Here is a 22277-nt window from a genome sequence, read left to right on the forward strand (position 1 = left end):
GAAGGAACAGAATTTATTTCATTTGACGGACTAGTTACACAATATGGGATCAACAAGAAAAGATTTTTAGAATATCAACAAATTAAATCCATAGTAAAAAAGAAATTTAAACCGGGTCAAGTTGAACTACAAACACCACCAAGTGTGGTTCAATTTCTTACTCTTAAACCCCCCAAATTACTATCCAAAATATACAGAATGCGTTCTAAAACAGATGAATCAATATCACTTCCTATTGCAAAATGGGAAGCGAATTTATCAGTTAACTTAGACCTAAACTTCTGGTCTCAGATTTGCTTAAAAACCTTTCATCTAATTAGAAATCCCAGTCTTCAATTAATTCAATACAAAATATTACATAGAGTGCACTATACAGGTCATCGGATGTTCAAGATGGGCTTTACGTCTACCAACAACTGCTCACACTGCCAAACCAATTCACCGGACAATTATATCCACGCTCTTTGGTTCTGTCCACCAGTTCAGAAGTTTTGGCGCGAGATATGTGAAGACTTATCGAAGTGTCTGAAATGTAACATTCCAACTTCCCCCTTAGTGTGTTTGTTGGGCAGCTTAGATAATGTCACTTCAGAAAAGAATATCGCCCATATGGTTTTCACTGCCCTATGCATAGCCAAGAAAACAGTCCTCATGAACTGGAAAAATAAAAATAATCTTAATTCTAACCAATATAGAAATTATCTATTAGATTACATTAGTCTTGATACAGCCTCTGCCACCACATCAGATCAATTGCTCTGGGCTCCTTTGATCAGCTCCATCACCTAGTGGGGGTGGGGGGTCATAGTTTGGTCCCGCCTTCACTGTTGTGATTGGTGTGGGGGTAGGGACAGGCTTAGGGCGTCGGGGGGTTCCCCGGAGGCATCTTCCTTGGGGGGCTCAACCCGGGGTAGCGGTCATGTCCGGTTAGGGGCTCTGTTGGCTCTCAGGTGACTGTTTCCTCGCGGCTGCGTGCAGCGGGGCTAGGGGAGGGTCTGTGCTGACGGACGTGGGTTACTGACCTGGTAGCCTGGCTGCCCCTGGGTGGGTCCGGGATGGGCGTGAGGTTCTGGGGGCGCTCCGTCTCTGGGCTGGGACCCGGACCGGGCCTCGGGGGCTTGGGTCCTGGTTGGTGTGTTGCCGGGGTTGTGGGCGGGTGGGTGCATGGGGGCCCAGCCCTGGAGCAGGGTGCCGCCGGTGCGTCGAGCCACCTGGGGGGCTCTTCAACTGGTGGGGGAGATTGTCACATCTTGCAGGAGCTTTCCTCTCCTCAGGAGCTCCCTCTGCAGGAGGGGGAGATACAGGAGAGGTGGAGGAAGATCTCAGCCTGGGTGTTTATTGTCTTATGTAGTCTGGAAGATGAGTGGATGGTGGGGTGGGTGCAGTTTTCTCTGTGGTGGGGTTGGGTGGACTGTCCCGGGCTCTGTGGGGCCGGGCGGCGCTGCTGCACTGGGCCCGGTCTGGATGGGCCTGGGCCCCCTTTCCCTGGCGGGTCGCGGAGTATGGGGGTGCCTACTGGGGTCAGCGGGGGAGCTGGCCCCAGGGAGGGGTCACTTGCCCCTCCCTTCCTTCCCTCCCCATCTCTAGCTGCCTCCCTCTTCCCGCTCCACCACAACCACCCACACATGCAGGGCCTTGGAGTAGGGGTATGTCACCAGGGTGCAGAGGAGGCTACCCCCCCCCCTCTGTCCCCTTCTGGCTGCCTCTGCCTCAATTTTATCCCACAACTTAGACATTCACATTACTCACACTCTCATTACACATACATATAGGATCTTGGGGGTGGGCACGATACACGGAGTCCAAAGTACCATCAGGGTGTACACCCCACCCCTGGCATCGTTGCCCACCTCTCAATTTTAAATACACGTAGACATTGAGGGCTAGCAGGAGGGACCATGCGCTTACCTGCTGCTCTCTGGCAGGTAGCTCCAAGCCCTCCTGTGTTTTAAATGCACCTTAGAACACACATGCATCAACATTACAATGAGCGGGTGGAGGGAGGTTTGGAGTCTTCTCTCACCCCCATTCTCTGCGACCTGCTGGAGCAGGGGGGCTAGGACTAGGAGGAGGAGTTGGCCGTCCGACTGCGGTCTGGAGTGTGGAGCCTTCCTGCTGCTGCGGAGTCGGGGCGGTCTGCCTCCCCCCACCGCAGGGAAAAGGGAAACACCACCTGGGTCTGGGTGCAGTTCCCCCCTCCAGGGGCGGGGGCACCTAGACCCGGTTTGTAGAGTACGCTTGGGGAGTGTGATCGTGTGTACAACGTCTCTTTATGTCTGTCTCCACGTTGGTTGAGTGTGGAGTAAGTGCATATGAGAGCATGAGGGTGGGAATGGATGTTTGTATCTGTGTGTGCCTGTATGTCTGTGTCTATATGTCAGGTTGGGTGTCAGGCGCCACCTCTCTGGGGACATCTCAGGCCCTCCAAGGTTTGGAGGCCTATCTCCCCCTACCACCACTTCCCCTGCCAGTGGCAGACCCCTCAGACATCGGTGCGTTGGTGGTTCTTTGTGTCCGGGGATGGGCGTCCAGGTACACACCGGCTCACTCCTTGGCGGCCGCTTATCGGGGCCTGGAGCCTGGGGCTCGCTCGGGCCACTTCGGAGGTGGGGTGCCCCCGGCCTCTCGGCCTGGGGCTCGGTCACTCAGGCGCAGCTGGCTGCCGGCGGAGCTCACGGGCGCGTCACTGCAACTCCCCCTGGCTTCTGCTCCGCGGCTGCTGAGTGAGCCCTCATCTGGGACTCTCCTCAGCTCTTTCCGGGACAGTGGCGCAGCTGCCCCTCTGTTGGTCTTCCTTGGTCTCTTGTGTTCTGGGGGCCTCTGGATGTCTGGAGTTTTGATCTCCTCCACACCTGCTTCACGCCCTGGAGGACGGGGCTGTGGCCCCCCCACACCCTCTAGCAGATTATTACATGAAGGAACCTTTTAAAAAACAAGCGCGTCCATGCTCACAGGTGTACACACGGGTGATCACACCCACAAACTACACCCTTTTTGGCTCCTACCTCAAAGCACACTGTGTTCTGTTGATCTTATGTGCTGCACAATAATGTTTAACATTTAGTATTTACTGTCATATTCCCATATATCATTGTGATGTTGTTTATTCTATTACTCTTGTTCTCTTCTGCTTGCTTTCTTTTTTCTTTCTCAGCAGGTGATCCAGGTGATTGATATATGCATTTTTTTTTCTCTGCCCGTTCTGTTGGTTTTTGTCTTTTGCCCTTCTCCCCCGTCCCTCTTCTCAGCTGTTTCTCTTTCCCTCTTTCTTTCTCCCCTTCTTTCCCCCAGTCAAGTCTGTCCCGTATTCAGTAAGTGAAAATAAAATAAACAATAAAAGGTGAATCAAATGGACCATTACGGCAAGGCTGGGATGGTCAGTTTGGTAAAGTAAATCCGTTGGGCATCTTTCTTTGCCTTTAGACAACAATTCTGATGGCAAAAGAGCCAAACGGGACAGGCCAAAAAAAAAAAAAAAAAAAAAAAAAAAAAGAGAACGGTTGCCTTACAGAAAAACCACTGAAATGTACACTACAATGGGAAAGTACAAGAGGAAAAAAATAGACCTCTACTCATGCTGGGCTATAGGAGGACAGCATGAGAACAGGAAACAAAAAAACTCCTCTGCATAGAAAGCACATAAATGTCCACAGTACAACATTATAGAGCACGTGACCAGCAACAGGGTTGGGTAGGGGATAAGAAGTAATCCCAGGCAACACAGCAGCCATCCTGCCACTGCGCCGTCTCTCCAGCGCGGTCCAAGACCCGCCTCGTGTTCCCAGGAGGCAACAAGCAGGCATTGGAAGGGGAAGGGGGATGAGTGAGTGCTTATCAGTGTAAGTGTATGTGTGTGCGTGTCCATAGTTCAGCTGAGACAGTGTCCTTCGCCCTACCAGCCTAAGTAAACAGTCTACCAGCCAGTCCAGGTGGCCTTGCATAGAGTGGGAAGAACAGTCAAAACACAGTCGCTATCAGGGAGTTTTTGTTCGGCTCCAGCCTTGAGCCCACAGCTGGCGCCGAGGGGATATCCGCATTATGATGCTGATGTTGTTGATTTTTCTTTTATGCGAACAGCTCATGAGAATTTCAAAGCTGTTCTTTAACACTCCGAAACTGGTCTCTCAATCTCCCGTTGGAGAGCCGCGAGCTTCTCCATGATGTTATCAAACTTGCACTCCGTGGTCTTGTCATTCTTGTGCTCAGAGAGCCGATTCTGAGAACTCACGACTGCAGTGAGCTGTTCCACAATGTAATCCAACTTTCGCTCAGAGGTGTTATTCTGAGTGGAGTTCTCCTTGATGTAATCCAATATACGCTCAGAGGTATTATTCTGAGTATTCACGGCTTCTCCAAGGTCTTAACCATGCTGCACTCAGTGAGCCCATTCTGAGAAGTCGCGCCTTGTCCCATCATTTCAATCCCAGCGGGCAGCCTTGGGGGGGTTTGAACAGCCGGTTCCGCTTTCTTAATTCTCCGATAAACCAGGGCCAAGCCAGCTCCGATCAGCAAGAACCCTGTTATCATGGTTCCGAATAGGTAGATATCTTCAGCGTCCTCGATCGACAGTCCCGCCAGGCACACGATCCTCCATTTCTGCCACCTGTCCATCGTGTATCTGGCAGGGAAAGTCCCTCCAGGGCACTCGGGCTCTCCCGAGCCTAGACTTCTCGTTGAGAAAAGGGTGTCAATAGCATTCAGAGACCAGCTGATCAAATCCATAATTCTCTTTTAGGTTTTAGAGAACAGACTGTGAGAGAGTGTTCCAGGGAAAGTAATACACACGAGACAAGACAAGGACACAAGAGGCTAAGCAGGGAAGATAAGGGGAAGGAGGAGAGGAGAAAAGTGTGACTGCCTTCGCCGAGAGCCAAACGAGACCCTCGGGAACGAATGAATTTCGTAAGTCGGGACAATGACAAGTCCACTGTATTTTAAATTAAACCATGTGAACTCTGTTGTTCTACCTGGAATTTGCCAAAGCCATTTTTCCGGCTCCTATTGCCACCAGACCCACTCATGACTTTACACTCCACAGCTTTTGGATATCACCAATTGTTCATTCAGCCTCCTTCTGTATTTTGTCATGCCCATTCTTCCTAATGTTGTTGTCCACTGCGATTGCCCCATCTGTCATAATTGGAGTCTTCTGCACCTTGTCAACTGCAATTATGCCTAGTTGGTTAGCTAGCAGCTGCTTGTCTGTCTAAAACTTGAAGCCCTGCAGGATCTTAGCCCTCTTGTTCTTGACTACCTTTGGCATCTTAGGTCTCCCATCTGAACTTTAAAACATTTAATCGATATCTCCTACAGGTTCCAGATTAAAGTCACTGGGATGGGTGATGAAATGTTTCTCGCAGTAAAAATGCAACATCCAGATGAAAAGAATAAACTTTCTGGGGTGTTCCAAATACTTTCTTGTGTGTCTCAGTGTACACTGCTGTTACACCCCGGCCTAGGCAACCGGGGTGCAACGCAGGAAAACAAAAATAAGGAAAATAAAACCACGAAGGCTCTCCACCAAAATCCCAAAACGAAAATATCCCATGACGAAAGTATTAACAAACCCATTCACAACTATTTACAACAGACTATTTATTTACAACAAAACACCAAACTATTTACAACACGGGGGAGATCGCGACCATGACACACTGAAACACAGGGTTTAAATACATAGAAGGAGCAATTAGGGAATGGACCACAGGAGGGAAACACAGCTGGGGCAAATTAGAACTGACGAGACAGGGAAAATGTAAACTGAACACACTAAGATAACACAGACCTTCAAAGTAAAGCAGGAAATACATAAGTCATGCAAAAACAAAACACTGACACACCGAAACGTAACATTTCCCCCTACCCAAAAATCAAACATGTAACCCCAAGTGAAAAGTATGATTCAGACAAACGAAGGCTGAAACGAAGGCAGACGAAGCTGATGGAGGCTGGAGCGGTCCCACTGACCCTCCAGCAGACGACGAAGGCTGGTGCGGTCCCCCGGACCCTCCAGCAGAGGCGGATGAGTGAGGGATGGGTGATGAAATGTTTCTCGCAGTAAAAATGCAACATCCAGATGAAAAGAATAAACTTTCTGGGGTGTTCCAAATACTTTCTTGTGTGTCTCAGTGTACACTGCCCCAACTATGATTTCACATCCTACTGTTACGTAGGTAGATGGTAGAATCTGGTGCTGAGAGCCTGTTCATGTGAGCCTCTGTGCTGTCCTTTAGACTGCCCTTTTTTGTTCTTTGGGCTATTGGTAGGATTTCTTGATGTCAGCCACTTTTTCTATCTATCAATACTATATCGTATATATAGTATATATGAGACGATGCTCAAGTTGACCTACCTTCTCTTAGAGTTCCGGAGTACTGCTCTATCAACCAAGGTGTTTTTTATCCTCTGGTATTATTTTTAATGCCCTTCTGAGTTACTTTTTATGTATTGACTCATGTGCCTACTCAGCTTGGTTGCTATAACACCTGGGAGAAGCTTCCATGCTGTGGAGAGGCAGATAATTGGCCAGTAGTGTCATGGTGTCATACCCTTGTGGTATGCCCTCTGTTAGCCAGTCTGGATGGGAACCAGTTACTTGTCCTTTCATGAATTCATATGCTTTTACCAGGGACTACTCAGTGAGTAGTCATGGATCATGTCAGGTCCTGGTGCTGTACAGCAAATCATTCTGGAGACTTGTAGGACAATAGTGGCTCAAGAGTTGGGAGTTTGCCTGTAATCGGAAGGTTGCCGGTTCAAGCCCCGGCTTGGACAGTCTCGGTTGTTGTGTCCTTGGGCGAGACCCTTCACCCGTTGCCTACTGGTGGTGGTCAGAGGGCCCGGTGGCGCCAGTGTCCGGCAGCCTCGCCTCTGTCAGTGCACCCCAGGGTGGCTGTGGCTATAATGTAGCTTGCCATCACCAGTGTGTGAATGGGTGGATGACTGGTTGTGGAAAGTGCTTTGGGGTCCTTAGGGACTAGTAAAGCGCTATACAAATACAGGCCATTTACCATTTGTAGACAAATGTCTGTGTTTGTGACTGACTGGTACTCGTTATGGTCCTTTTCTCTATGTCATCTTAATCCTGTAGTCATCTTGTTCATAGTTTCATTGCTGTGCAACTATTCTGTATTTGATAACAATTAAAGTTCAGTTGTTTGCCATATTTTGTAGTTGAAGTCTTAAAAGGACATAATTGTTCTCTATATTATCTTATTAAAAATTACCGGTCTCCAAAAATATTGATGTCATCCATTACTCTGGGGTGTAACGCAAAAAGGTCAGGTCTTAGCGAAGACAAGTAATAACCATTGACATAGCCATCATTTCCCATTTCCTGTATAATCTTAGTATAGATCTGTAATTGACAGTGACATTGCATGTATTGCATATTTGTGTGTGGATGTACAGTGAGATAGTGAGATATTGATCCACAAATGTTAGTGCTGATCCTGAGATTAATATGTAATTATTGGAGAAAGAATGCTGTTTTTAACTATGAAATGCCAGCCCTTGTTATTTGATCATTACTGCTTTATTGCATTAAATTAACTCTTAAGATGACTCAAAACAAGGAAAGTAAAAAGGATATGAAAGAAAAAGAAAATGAGCATCTAATGAAGTGGAAGTGGCAGCTCTAATAAACATGATGAATTACAGTCTCAAAACTGCGGATGAAGTCATTAAATTTGCGGTAAACAAGCGCTTTCAACATATTCATCATTGATGAATGGAAGTGAGGAAATCACAGGGGCTGAAATACCACAGAACAGAAATAATCCTTTACAGCAAGACATGCATTTATAATCGGAGTAAAAGCACAGAAATTAACTGAAAACTTTATGACTCAAAAGTAAAATTTGGTATTAAAATCATCTGACAGTGTCCTTATATTCTATCAACCAACGATCCACAGACAAGAGTTCATCCAGAAATAACCATGGACCCGAAGAAAAAAGAAAACTTTTAGGAAGTTTTCATCATCACACAGCTCTCTGAAAACTCTTTCCCTCTGAAGACTTTGGTTTCAGTGTCTGCAAATAAAGCAAGATCAGTCAATTCTTCTCATTCAATACTGTAAAAATAGGATAGTATTATATACGACATCCTGTTTTTATCTGAAAACAACTAACATGTTGGAATGAATTCCTTGCTCCAACAATTTCTATCTGGCACGCCATCCGTTTAGATAATGTTTTTAACATCTGCAGCAGTGACATATAAGGTATATAGCCTGCTAAATTAAATTATTCGACTGGACAGGCACTGCAGCAAGCACAGGGAAATGAGGGACCAAGGAAGACTTATGGTTTAAGGGAGGAGGAAAGTGAAAGAGGTTTTGTAGTGAAAGCCTTAGATAAAGAGAACAAAACAGGAATGAAAAGTTGAACGCTGACAGTTGAAGTCTTGAGGTTTACTTGAAATGAAAGCCTGAAATGCAGTCAGAGAACAAAGCAGCAAGAACTCAGTGCTAGCATTTAACTGACATCTTGATAGTATCTGTTAGGATTGCTTTTAATCCCTAACCTTGAAGGACTTTGAGGTTCACCTGCTTCAACATTCAAGAAAAGTGATGGGATACTGGTGGGAATTCAGTAAAAAGAAAATTAGAGTCAAATGACCTAGCTTAAGCATTTGTTTTTTCATTATAAGGAATAGATACACAGTCTAAATCCAGGCTTTTACCTGACAAAGAGGCAGAACTTGAAAACTTTCTTCCAGCTTAAGTAAACAAAAAATCTTCAGTGAGTAAATAATTTGAATTGAGTGATTGAACTGAGATAAACGACAATAATTTTCATTTACTTTCTGGAAATGAAGTCTAGCAAAGGCTTCTCTCGTCCCACTGTTTCTTTTCTGTTTGTTTGCAAGACAGCTGACAATCTCTTCTTTACTTTTGTTGCTTGTTTTAATGCAGCAATATAGGCTAGCACACAGTTGGATGAATGCCATAAAGTCCATAAAGGAGTGTGGCTCTGTTTGCGCTTCATGTGCAGAAGTAACCTTGGAAACAGACAGCAAAGCAGAGATCTAAGAAGATAAATAACCAGCAGTACACACTGCCAGCTGCATTTCCAGCTCAAAAGTGGCTTTTTCTGTGAAAACACATCTTAAAAATCTGGTACCATCAACAAAAACATTTGGTTTTCAAGTCAAAGGCTCCTCCTAGTTAGGAGCTTGCAGTTTTTAATGATACGAGTCAAGTATTAGGGGCAACGATAACAGGCACAATCATTCCAGTGAGGGATAAAGAGAAGCATTCACAGGTGCTAAGGAGAAAGAGTCATTTAGGCGCACATCAGTAAACACTATACGGAGCAAAGGGAATGAAAATCATGCACCAAACAAGCTGAATGGATGTTTAAGAAAAAGTTATCAGAACATCATTAAACCACCTGAATAATTATTTTTTGTTTGGGTTTTTTCAGTTAAAGGCTTAACGGGGGTCTGACATTTGAATATGAGATGTTGCTTTGAGAAACATAAATATAGATTTCGATGTAAACATGACGCTTTGCTAAAACAAGTGGTCTCATTATTTTGATATTTAAATGTTACTAGGGGTCCCAATCACTACTTTTTTTCTTATAGCCATGAAATCTAATGCATATAGTTGCCAAATTTAATCATTCAACTGAGCAGATACTGCAGCAAACATGTAGGATGAGGGACATGAAGGAAGTCTTGGAAAGAAAAGCATCTGGACGTTTCTTGAAGACGTTTCACCTCTCATCCAAGAAGCTGCTCTTAGAAGCTCAGTTCTAAGAGCAATTGGTGGAGAGTCCCAGATTTTTAAGTCCCTAATATCTGGGAGTTTCCCTAAGAGGGTCGTGGACCCCCTCTTGATCCTCTGCCTAATCACATGAGCCAAAGTGAACCCATTGCCACACCTTGCACCACCCTATCGTGTGACTTACTGAGGTCAAATGGTCCAACATGTGAGTGGGATCTCAAAACTGGAATATAGATGGAAGACAGCTGGTGTCGTAAAAAAGTCCAGATGCTTTTCTTTCCAAGCTCCTTAGACTACAATGACTATAATGACCTGGATGACTGAGAATCTTCACCAATGCGAGGGAAGACTTGATTTAAGGGAATTCATCCTTGCAAAATTAAATTGGCTCTCTTGATCAGGGCAACCCCTGTACCATAAATGTGGATAGGACAACAGTCCTCCATGGAAATCCAACTGTGGAAATGTAGAGTATGATAGTTCTGGCCATAAAATAAAACTACATCAGTTCAATAATGTGCACAGCAATATAATGCCTGCTTATGATCATAAAAGGTTCAATATCCACCTCAATTAATTTGGTTTGGAAAAGGAAAAAATGTTTAAAAATCAAACATATGAGCATGAATTGATGTGTGTTTTAGGGAAGCCACAAAACACTAGTGTGATCACCATGTGCCATTCCCAGTTCACAGTTGGCAGAGTATGTATGCAGTGTGATCACTCTCCATGCCTCGGTGCAGATCTTCAATTCTTCCTCAATGACAGCTGCCTCTGTAAAAACCACTAAACAAATATTTGGGAGCAAAGGGTTTTACTGCATCTACATTTAAGCCACAAAATGCGAGGCCATTCGGAGAGTAACGACGAAGAACTAGTGTGACTAGTGTGAGTGCACCTTTAATGCCCTGGATCTACATTGAGTGTCCTCCAAGTCTGTGATCGTATTCTTTTGATCACTTACCACAACTAGTGAGCATCGGTCAGGGTATTAGAGTATATTGTATACTGACAACATTGCCTTCTCCCTGTACAACGCATCCACTTAACACACTGTTTGCTGCTATAACTACACATGTTTCTTTTTCAGCTATTTATTTATGAGTGACTTATGTATGTATATATACGGTATGTATATATTGTACTATTCTTAGTTAGTGTATTGTCTGTCTTGTCTTAATGTTGGTTTATAATGGAGCACTGTAACAAAAAATAATTTCCCCCAGGGATCAATAAAGTATTCTGATTCTGATTAGTGCTCAGATTTTCACTACAGCATGCCAGTGCAGCATACATGTCACTGTATAAGCTGCACATGTACATATTTCAACCTCTCTGTGACTGAAGTAGGCACTCCACTCTTTTCTGGCTGGGAACCATGGTGTCAGACCTGTAGCTGCTCATCCTGGCTGCTTCACACCTAGTTGTAAACTGCCCCAGCATGAACTGGAGGTCACCACTTGATGAGCCATAGGATCACATCATCCTGAAACCACTGAACCTGGGAATGAATGAGACTTCTATAGGAATTTGTGCAAAAAACGGTGTCTTTCCTTCTCTTAGTGTCTATGCCACTCTCTCACCTCTGTATGTGACCCTCTATCTAGCTCTGCCTCCTATTCTCTCCAAGGTTAGCGGAGCCAATTACTTTCCTTCTGCACGAAGGGTAAAGTGTCCTTCTGCCCTCTTCAGCGCTATAAGCGATGGGATCAATAGCACTCCTGGTCCAATTTAGAATGTGGTTTATTAGCAAAGAGCCACTGTCTTGACAACTGATTTACCAACAACAAACTCATTCACCTCCGATTTCACTGTCACAGTAGATATGTGGAATTTGACTTATACAGTCTTAAAAGGAATTACACCCAGAAGTAAACATGAACATGAATGGACAAACGGGTGAATTCTATAATGCACAGTATGTGTGGGTTACACCGAAGGAAAAAAGGTGCAGTGGCAAGAGTTTTTATTAAGCTGTGTTTAATTCATTACATTATGGTATTTATAACAATACGAGCAGAACCCACCAGAGAAAAACGCTAAAACTGAATACTTCTGTGTTGTTATTATCATAAATTTGATGTTCCTGTTACTACAAAGCTCAGTTAGATCCACTTGAGAGACCATTGTAATTGCATTTAGCCAATAACAACAGAACTGTCTCTACACACTAATTCACTGTAGTTTTGTTTTTTAAATTGCTTTAAGTCCTGTTCATAAATTTCTGTTCTATTTTTATAGAAGTTGAAATTTGTTACTTATGTTTCACCAAGAGAGACTGATAGCTGAATTGGCTCTGACAGTGATTTTATATTATACCACTATCAGTCTAATAGACAACATGCTGGCTTGGCTTAGTATAAACCCATTTAAACCACAGGTTTTATCCCTTTTTCTTTGATTTTTTTTATTCCATTACATAAGATTTGCTGTCATAAAATCAGACATAAATCACTACAACAAGTGTATGCAAGGATCTAATTACATGACAACAACTACACGATGCACTGGTCACTTTATTTGGTACACTTTCTTGGAGATTTTGGTCCATATTGACAGGATGCTATTACACAGTCGCTGCAGATTTATCAACTGCAGAGTCACGAGGTAATTCTCTTATTTCACCACATCCCACAGGTGCCCTGTTGGACTGTGCAGGCCGTTTGAACACCCTGAGCTCACTGTCATGTTCAAGAAATCTGTTTAAAATGATTTAAGGTTTGTGACATGGTGCAGTATGCTGCTGGAAATAACTAACAGAAGACGAGACACAGCATTATAAAGGAAGAGACATTGCCAGGAACAGTACTCAGGCAGGCTGTGCCTTTTAAACAATTCTCAGTTGGTACTAATGGGCCCAAAGTATGCAGAGAAACCCCACTACACCGCCACCAGCCTGAATCATTCATTTAAGGCAGAATGGATTTATGCTTTTATGTTGTTTATATAAAATTTAGATTCTTGTATCCAAATACTGTGTCAAAAATCAAGACTCGTCAGACAAGGCAACATTTTTCCAGTCTTCTATGGTTCAATGTTGCTGAGCCCCTGTGAATTGTAAGCTCAGTTTCGTGTGCTTAATGGTAGCAGTCAGTTTAGTCCTGCTTCTGTACTACATCTGCTGCAAGGTTGTGTCTGCATACCGTGATTGCAATGATGCATTATTTGAGTTACTATTGCCTTCCTACTGCGATCAAAGCAGTGTGGCTATTTTCCTCCGATCTCTGGTATCAACAAGGCACTTTTGCGCAGACAGTTGCCACTGATATTTTCTCTTTTACAGACCAATTTCTGCAAACCTTGGAGATGCTTATACAAGAAAACCCCCAGATTTTTCCCAGTGGTAATCACCCTTTTCCCCTATTCTGATAGCTATTGGGGTTATTATCATGTGACATGATTGCCAACAAGCAATTTAGCAAGTGTACCTAATAAAAATAAAGAGTCTGTGTGAGTGTGTTTGTGTGTAAATGAGTGAAGGAGGGAGACAGAGAGAGTTAAAGTGGCTCAGGAAATAAGAAACCCCTGATTAAAAAGCTCTGAAGCGAATCTTGTTATCTCTACTAATGAAAAAACAATTAACCTGCTTTGGATAGAGTGCTCTAAATGATGCTGGCATTCATGTGTATGCACACCTGCACACTGGACATAAGAGTGACTTATAATAATTTCCCAAATACTTAGCCTTCCTTACCATGATCTCAAAGCAAGACATTTTGCTTGAAGTGGCAGCACTAAGGATGAATAATGAAGGTATTAAAAAATAAAAAGAGTTTATAAACAAATCTATCAATATTGAACACACTGAAGGTGAACTCGTTTGAAGATTTGAGACCAATGTTCATTAATGTATGACCTCAAACGAGTATTTTTGTTGCTTTGATTCTATGTGAGTACACGGCAAGTGTTTGTCTTCTTTGCAAACTACTACCAAACCAAATATCTGGCTTCAGCTAAATGTTCCATTATCTTCGCCAGCTTGATATCCACTGATTGTCGCAGGAGTACTGTGTGTTTATCAGAGATTATTTCTGCCTTTGTTGCCTGCTGCTGCTGGGAATTAGGTTAATGAGAGGAGAGAGGGTGAACTACACAGTAAAGTTGTGAGCCAACAAAAACAAAACTTGGAAAAAAAGTGAAAAAGACAGAATTTATGATGTGGTTTTACCGTGAAGTGTGTTGATTCCTGTACACAAGAGTTTCTATAAATAAGTTTAAATATAAACTGTCTAGATATATGAATGTACGGAGATTGAGAGCCATACAAGGGTAGAGGGATGGGGGGGAGAGTGGGAAAAATTTTTCTTTTTTGTCTCACATACTGTCTTATTTTATCTTTCTTGCAATTACCAATATTATTATTATTATTAATATTGTTATTATTATTATTATTATTGTTGTTATTACTTTTTGTGTTTGATTTTCAAATGTTTGAAATTATCCTTGAATTGCATGGATACAAGAAAATACCTAAGAGTGTTCCTGTAGTCACAATAACTTGCCATGTTGTAGCGAGTTGTAGATCTTTGCTATGTGCCATAAATGTTCTGTAAGAGCTTTGTTTGTTTGTTTGTTTTTGTTTTTCAAATTTAAAAATGAAAATAAATCTTATGAAAAAGAAAGAATGTAAAGCTACATAATCACTATATAAAGCTAATGCACCCACGTGGGTCAATAACTAATTAATAAAAATATGAAGCAATACCACTTTAAAGATTAATGTCACATACTGTGTTACTGTCACGTACTGTTTATAAATGATGTTGTACTTGAATGTGTATGTTTGTACTGACTCAGTAAAAAAAAAAAAAAAGCATTGTTGCACAGAGCTGGCTGCTCGTAGAAAACCACAAACACACAAAAGAGATGATGATGTTTGTGTTATTAAGATTTTAGTCGTGCCGTGCTATGGTGAAACATGCCAAGGACAGTCAAATCAGTCAAGGAGCAACTTAGCAAGGAAGGGACAACTGAGAAAGCAAATACTCTCAATGACAGTCTTAAAATTCACACCACTGGTGGCTTTACAAATCAGATGGTGTAATGTTTAAAAATCACTTTCTCTGCTTCTTGGGAAGTCATTCTTCTACAACAAGACCACAGATATTACAATAAAATACCGTAAAATTGGATCTTTGATGCCTGCCTCACTCCTTCTGTTAGCTATGCATTAATATTATCAGTATATGTAAACAGCTTATGGCTCATTCTGAAGAATGTTATTTCCACTGTGGATAATGACACTAATGCATAATGTATGGGGTCATTAAGGGAAACAAAGGGAGCTAAGGAAAACACACATCATGCCACCCTTATAGGAGCTGCAGTGGACACAAGAAAATAATGAAAATAAACTGAGTCTGGGTTGATATACAGCACAGCAGGCTGCTGACCTTCACATAACAGTCACCACCTTGCTAGTACTGTATTGTGTGTGTTTGCACAAAGTCACCCTTTAAGCTCTCTGTCATCTGGCTGCTCTGTCAGTGTTGATGGAAGGATGCCACAAACACCCTGCAGCGTCCACACAATCAGGTCTGATCAGTCAACAGGATACACCTAAGATAATACCAAGTGAATAATAGGCAGTAATAAGTAAGCTCTTCATGGTGAGTTGTTTTTTAAGGAACATCTTGAAGTTAAGTCTGCTATACCCAGTAAATGGCTTTCTATCGTTTTGTTGGAACATTTATTACATCTGCATGAAGCCCATTAGAAGCATCATCTGTTTTTCTAAGGGAGTACGAATAAACACTCACATATAATGATTAGAAATTTGTACAAAACGACAACACATGACAACGGAAAGAATATGACTTAAAACCTTGGGCAAAGTGAATCTGACAAATAAAGGAAGTAAAAGAGGGGTAATAGCATTATTAATGAGAGTTAATATAGGTGGTATTTGTATTTCCTATTACACATAATACTGAAAATCAGTTTTACAAGCACTGTAATACAATCTGTCCGCACAGTTATACACCAGCACTAAAGTTTTTTTTATTTTTATTGTATAACCAATGTGTGATTTAAAGGAAAGCGCAAAATCAATTCATTTACCTAATTCACAGAGAAGGGGGAGGAACATTCACATTTACATGCACGCACACACACACACTAGAATATATATGTGTGTGTGTGTGTGTGTGTGTGTGTGTGTGTGTGTGTGTGTGTGTGTGTGTGTGTGTGTGTGTGTGTGTGTTTTTATGTATAACCTCTTGTAGGATATAAATTGATTCTTTTACACAAAAAACACACCTTGGCGAGTTATATGACACAGCTCATATTCATGTTCATTGGGGGGCAATAAGTCTGGTTTGACCTGTTTGTGAAAGCAATCAGAGAAGGGGTGATTGCTTTCACTAAAAGCACAAAACTTCCCCTCTTCTGTGTCAAAGCAACGGCACCTCGTCATCAGTTCAGCAGTAAGAGCAGTGGCGGCTCCTGAAAAAAATCTCAGGGGGGGCAATTTTTATGATATCGACTAAAATGACCCATTTAATGAGTACATCAAACAACACAATTTTAATTTAAATTTAAAATGAACAACCATATTCTGGCCATTTGTATAGATTTGTAAAAATGAACAACCATATTCTGGCCATTTGTATAGATTTGTAAAAATGAACATGAACAGATTTTTTTTTTTTTTTTTTGAATGAATGAAAAATAACTATTGAAAACAACAACTGTAAACTGATTGGGGGGGTGGGCTAAAGAGAGAAAGAGAGAGGGATGGAGAAAGAGTAAATATGGTTAAGGGTTCTTATTTGTACAAGAACTTTGCTCGTCTGTCTTTCTGAGTGGCAAATTTCTCGATGACCCTGGTGTTGAAATCAGGAAGTTCTTGTGTGAGTTTTTTCTCTATGGACAGCATAGCCAGAGCGTTGAGCCGATCCTGAGCCATATTGTTTCTCAGGAAAGTTTTTATCCTCTTTAAAGTAGAGAAACACCTCTCCGATTCTGATGTTGTCATTGGTGTGGTGATGAGGATGTTAAGAAGACTTACAGTTTCGGTGAATGTGTCTTGAAGGTTGTTTTCCATCAGAACCTGATAGAGCGCCAGCGCACCACTACAACTCTGAAACTCCTCGTTGTCGTAGATCAGGGACAGTTCTGTTTTAAGTCTGGCTTTGTCCAATGAGGGATAGGCTTCCACTGTGGTTTGTAGTGCTGCATCTGGAAAATTTTTGCTGTGTTGTTGGAACAAGTCTCCTTGCAACAGAGTGGCGCTGACAAGGTGCTTGGTGAAAGAAAACCTCTCCTTGGCATGGCTCATAATGGTGTCGCACACCTATCCAATAATATATAATTGGTAAGAGTTAGATTCAGTGGTAAGACTTTGGCACATGTCTCATGTTAATCATTATTCTGAAAAAAAAAATCTGTCCATAACAAAACAAAACAGTCATGACCACTATATCAAATGACATCTGACAGCATCGTCATTAGATTTTATCTGATGATCCGATTTAAATCAGACCAAGCAGCTAGTGCTTACCTCCAGTGCCAAATGGTGTTGCCTGTCTTCCCCCAATGTTCTCCGTCTCTTTGTGGGTGGGTCTTGAACAGGTCCCCTGTACTCCTCATCCACAACCAGATTAGGAAGTGCCTCCCTGATCCAATACATAAGTTTCATTAATGGCTTCTGAAAACTGAATAGGGATATATTAACCAAACACAAACCAAACAAAGGTTGTGTTCTAATTACCGGGAATTACCGGATTTAATTAATAACCGGACCTGGTTTAATGGCTGGGGGAAAACCAGTGCAAGTAAATAAAGGCCCTGGCCATAATTTCAGGAAATAGCCTATGGTATAGGCTACATCAAATCATTACTGGGAATATACTTCATCAAATATACTTAATCAAATATTTTTCATAAAATTACTTCAAAGGCTGATATAAATCAAAATTATCTGAATTCCATTAAACATTTAAGTCACAGAACACAGAATATATGCAGAGAATTTGATAGAATCTATGCATAGATAATTAACATTTATTCTAGGTTACATATTTATGCTTTTATGCCTACCTGATAGCCTGCATGCGGCTGATGAATGTCTGGGTGATCCCTGCGATGGTGACAGAATCGATGTTTCTCTTCTGTAGGTGGTTATACAGCATGTCTACATGTGGCATTATCTTGTGAAACAAGGCCAGGAAAAAACAGAAAGCTTCGTCTTCCAGCATTCTCACGAAACCACCGGCATCTCTCTTTGTAGGGGCATCAAATCCTTCACTGTTACGGATGGTCTGAAAACACCTCACCAGATCGTCTTTATGTTCATACACTGTATTCACAGCACGACTGTTGAAGTTCCAACGGGTTGCCGATGCACTTGGAAGTCGGTGCGCCACCACCTCGTCAAGCACTGCAGTCCTCTTGCTCGATTTAGTAAAAAAAGAAGCGAATCCTGCTATGTCGGAAAAAAAGTGACTGATTTGAGGGATGTGGGAGGTTGCTTGTTGCATTACCAGGTTTAACTGATGGGCATAACAATGTACGTAGTGAGCGTTAGCATAAATGTCCTGTATCTTACGCTGCACTCCTCCAGTGGTACCCCTCATTACAGCGGCCCCATCGTAGGCCTGGGCGATCAACTTTCTCTCTTGTCCCTGGGGGAGGATGAAGCGCAGCCTCTCCGATAAGGCACTGGCTATTGCATCTGCACAAGCATTGGGTAGCTTGATGAATTCAAAAAAACGCTCTTGAATACGGTTTCGTTGGTCAATGTATCTTAGCACCATGACTAACTGACAGTGTGTAGAAATGTCAGTGGTTTCATCAGCTTGAATGGCTAAAAACTTCGCTGCCTTTACTTCTTCCACGATCCTTTCTCTCAGAACTGCCAACATGCAATCCAGGATCTCGTTCTGGACTGTTTTCGAGGTGCCTTTAAATACAGTAGCATTTTCAAGGTGTTGCCTCAAGTCGTGATCAATTGATGCCATCAAGTCGACTAAACCTCTAAAAATCCCTGGATTGTCTGAGGAATCACTTTCATCATGTCCCCGCATTGCTAGCTCAAAAGCACCACAAAACTTAATACAATCGATGATTTTAGATAAAATATGACGGTTTTTATCTACCTCTTCGTTGTGCCTTCTTAAAGCAATCCGATGTCCATCATCTAGCTGCGCCGCTATGCTAGTTTTCCCTAGCACAGCTAGCTTTACACTGTTGTCCATATGAACTCGTGAGCTTTCATGTTTCTTGATTCGTTCGGAGAGGTGCTTTAAGTCGGTTTGTCCAGATTGTGTCCACGTCAAATCACACTTGTCACTTTTGAACAGTATGCACGGAAAACAAAAAAGTGCATTAGCTGTTCCACAGCCTGTCAGCCACGACTTGCGCTGGAACCAACTCCGACAAAAAGTCCTGTTGTATGCTTTTGACTTCTCCTTCGTTGCCTGGGTTAGTTGAATTTCGGGCTTGTCAGGTCCCAACTCTTTAACTTGCAGTTTTTCTGCCATTGTCCTTCTGGCAAAAGGGTAGGTTAGAAGCGATCTAACCGAATTTGGGGGAGGCTGTGCCTCAACCGTTAACAATACCGCTGCCATCGTCTCTCTCTGACCTTATAGCTCACTTAGGCTACTGACTGAGGTAAAATTCTAGAACAGCAAATCTTCGCGCGTTTTCTGCAGGGGCGCAATTTTAAGCGCCCCCAAACCATTTAATTCAGCGACGCTGATAGGTCAAATATTTATTATTTTCCCCTGGCAACCATTTAATGATAGGCTATTTCGCTGCATATCAAGGGCGCTTTGACGAGCGCCCCAGAAGAAGAAAAACACCGTTTGTTGGTTGAACTTTAATGAGTCAGCTGGTGAAAATGTTAAAATACGCCTGGCTGTATATGGGCACACACATAGTAAAACTATCATTGATGAATTTTTAAAAAATATATATTTTTACTCCTCCACATTTGGGGGGGCGGAGCCCGAGCGCCCCCTATGGGCCAGCCGCCACTGAGTAAGAGTAAATAAAAATGACTAATGCCTGCTTTTAAAGACATTATTTCTTACTTTATCCTGAAAGTTGAACAGTTTAATCAAGATGAGTTTAAGACTGATTTGGTCATCTGGTGGCGTATAAGAACCGCAGTCAGCCCTTTTGATAGGCATGGCTGGTGGAAATTCTTTTACTCTAAGAGCTCAGAGATCATCTGGGACACAAGGCTGATGAAATTGTGGCACTTCACTGCCTGTGGAACCTTTAAAAAAAGCGGAAAGGATTTACTTTCATTTTCCAGGCCCCCTATTTGGACAGTCGGATAAGGACTTTTTTAATACTTGAAGCTGAAGCAGGATCAGAAGATCCTTAACATTATCTTTATTTGAGCAGACACGTTGCTCCTGCGGGGAGAGTTAGGTCGTAAGGTGTTTAATGAAATATGCCACAATTTAATGTTAAATTCTGTGCATACTTCGGGCCTATTAGTACCAACTGAGCACTGTTTAAAAGTCATAGCCTGCCTGAGTACTGTGTCAATTTATGACAGTGTACCCATCTTCTGATGGCTGCTTCCACCAGGATACTGCACCAAATCGCAAACCTGATTTCTTGAGCAAAACTGTGAGTTCAGTGTATTCAAATGGCCTCCACAGTCCAATAGATCACCTTTGGTTTGGTGGAAATGCTCTCTTCATTTTAAACTTAGAAACTTTAAATAAGACCATAAAAGTTTCTTCCCACTACTTGGTCATTAATGTCCAGGTCAAAATTAGGCTTATATAGTTGCCCAGTCAAGTTGAAAGATTTGAGCAGACCTAATCCCCTAGCGCATTAAGCCAGAGCACAGCCCTATTTAATGGGTATTCCTTAATGACATTTTAATTTCAACAAAGTACCTAATGACTTTTTGTAAAACACCTATAATAAATGCTGGTCATATTTTCAAATAATGTGTTCACAGAGCCCAGTCTCTCACAGTGTCATAGATTGTCATGAAAACCCGTGAAGTGGGATTGATAATGGCAAAGATATTTTAGCCTATTCTGAAAACAACTGTTCACAAAATTTAGAGTGTAAAGCAGATCATGTTTTCCTTTCAAAGTGACCTGCATGAACCCTTTCTGATGGACACTACAACTGAAAGGACAACAACGTTTATCAAAGGTCTTCCATAACCTTTGCTTTTCATCTTCGAAGCAGATTTACTCATTTCCACTGCTGCTGCTGCTAAGGTTTGGTTAGGTTAGTATGACTGCTACCTTTATTGCTATTGCCAAATTGTCAGAAGAAGACTGTTGATTGTAGATCTGTGACAAAACACAAACTCTAGCCTCAGCTTGGAAGTAAGACTTGGCACATGTCTATCAACTAAAAGAAAAGTGATGTGTCTACTTATCCCATATGGATATTAAAACCTCTCCTTAGGAAGAAACACTGTGAGCTAGGACGTGAAACTAATATTCTTTTTTTCCTCCAGAGTTTTTACATGCAGTTTGACATATTAGGCCTAATAAAACAAGTACCAAACAATACAAAGACATACCTCAATACAGTTTAGGCCACGAAACTGATATTCTTCATGAGAACAGACACCCAAGGAGGCTGCTGAAAGAGGTCTTTTAACCCCCTTCCTCCTCTGTGTTGTCTCTGCCAGCTTCTGGTTGGTATCACGTCCTCTTCCTCTTTAATCTAATTACTCCCATATGGAAAAGATATATATAAATCTTATAAAGTTTGTATCTGTCTTGTGTGAAACTTGTATGAAAAGCATACAAGAGTGAAAACGGATATAAGATCCCTTGAAAAATTATATAATGAAACTTATATGTTTTGGATACTTACTAAAACAATATATGAAAGTAATGAGAAAGTGGCCACTTTCATGAGTAAATCATATAAGTTTTTACTATTTCTTTTCCATATGGGCTAACTTCTGAACTCAAAAGCCCCAGACACTTATTGGGTTGTGAGGACAAAGGAAATGCATAAGCCCACTTACCCTTACACACACACACACACACACACACACACACACAGTTGAGCAGGATTGGAAAAAGGAGGCGCTATCTCTGCATGGTCAACACCATGACCACCTGCTGCTGCTAGATGGAGCATTGATTGAATTTCCCCTCCCTTATTATTTTTCATCTGACATACTCAACCTCTCCTCTACCCTAGTAAGCCTATAAATAAAAAGAGTGAAATGCAGTGATATCACTTATGATTTTTCCTTTAAATCTACATTTCTGTTTTGATCTCAATTGTCTCAATATTCCCCATATTACATTTCACCAAATTTCATAGCTTGACCCCAGAAACCAGCCCGCTGCTTTCTAAATGACTGAGCTATGAAGCTACAAGCAGTGCAGTTTTGAGGCTATGTACTTGATTCAGTCATCAGCTTAACTGAGCATATTTAATTAAATAACCCAACTTTAACATGATGAATACAACAGACAATTTAAATGTGGGGATTGTCAAAACAGGTAATATGTGATGACTGTCAAGAAGACCACCTGCCAGCATAGCCATGCATTTGCACATTTCTGAGTGACAGTGCAAGTAGTAGCAGTGAAATGGC

General features: G+C 42.1%; 1 protein-coding gene and 1 pseudogene across 1 annotated transcript; both read right to left on the reverse strand.

Annotated features, from left to right (window-relative positions):
* Positions 1 to 4102: 4102 nt before the first annotated feature.
* On the reverse strand, positions 4103 to 4722 carry LOC146573199 (uncharacterized; annotated as a pseudogene).
* Positions 4723 to 16198: 11476 nt separating this feature from the next.
* LOC146573200 (zinc finger MYM-type protein 1-like) lies at positions 16199 to 19037 on the reverse strand. The gene is made up of 3 exons (XM_085277851.1): positions 17774 to 19037; positions 17235 to 17349; positions 16199 to 17027 (listed from the first exon to the last, which is right to left on the reverse strand). The coding sequence occupies exons 1-3, from the start codon at positions 18928 to 18930 to the stop codon at positions 16500 to 16502; spliced, it is 1800 nt and encodes a 599-aa protein (XP_085133977.1). The 5' UTR covers positions 18931 to 19037; the 3' UTR covers positions 16199 to 16499.
* Between the last annotated feature and the right edge of the window lie 3240 nt (positions 19038 to 22277).

This window comes from Mchenga conophoros, linkage group LG6 (assembly GCF_057382185.1).
Source record: "Mchenga conophoros isolate Kocher_MC1m ecotype Shallow Benthic linkage group LG6, M_conophoros_male_GT1.1, whole genome shotgun sequence".
NCBI lineage: Eukaryota > Metazoa > Chordata > Actinopteri > Cichliformes > Cichlidae > Mchenga > Mchenga conophoros.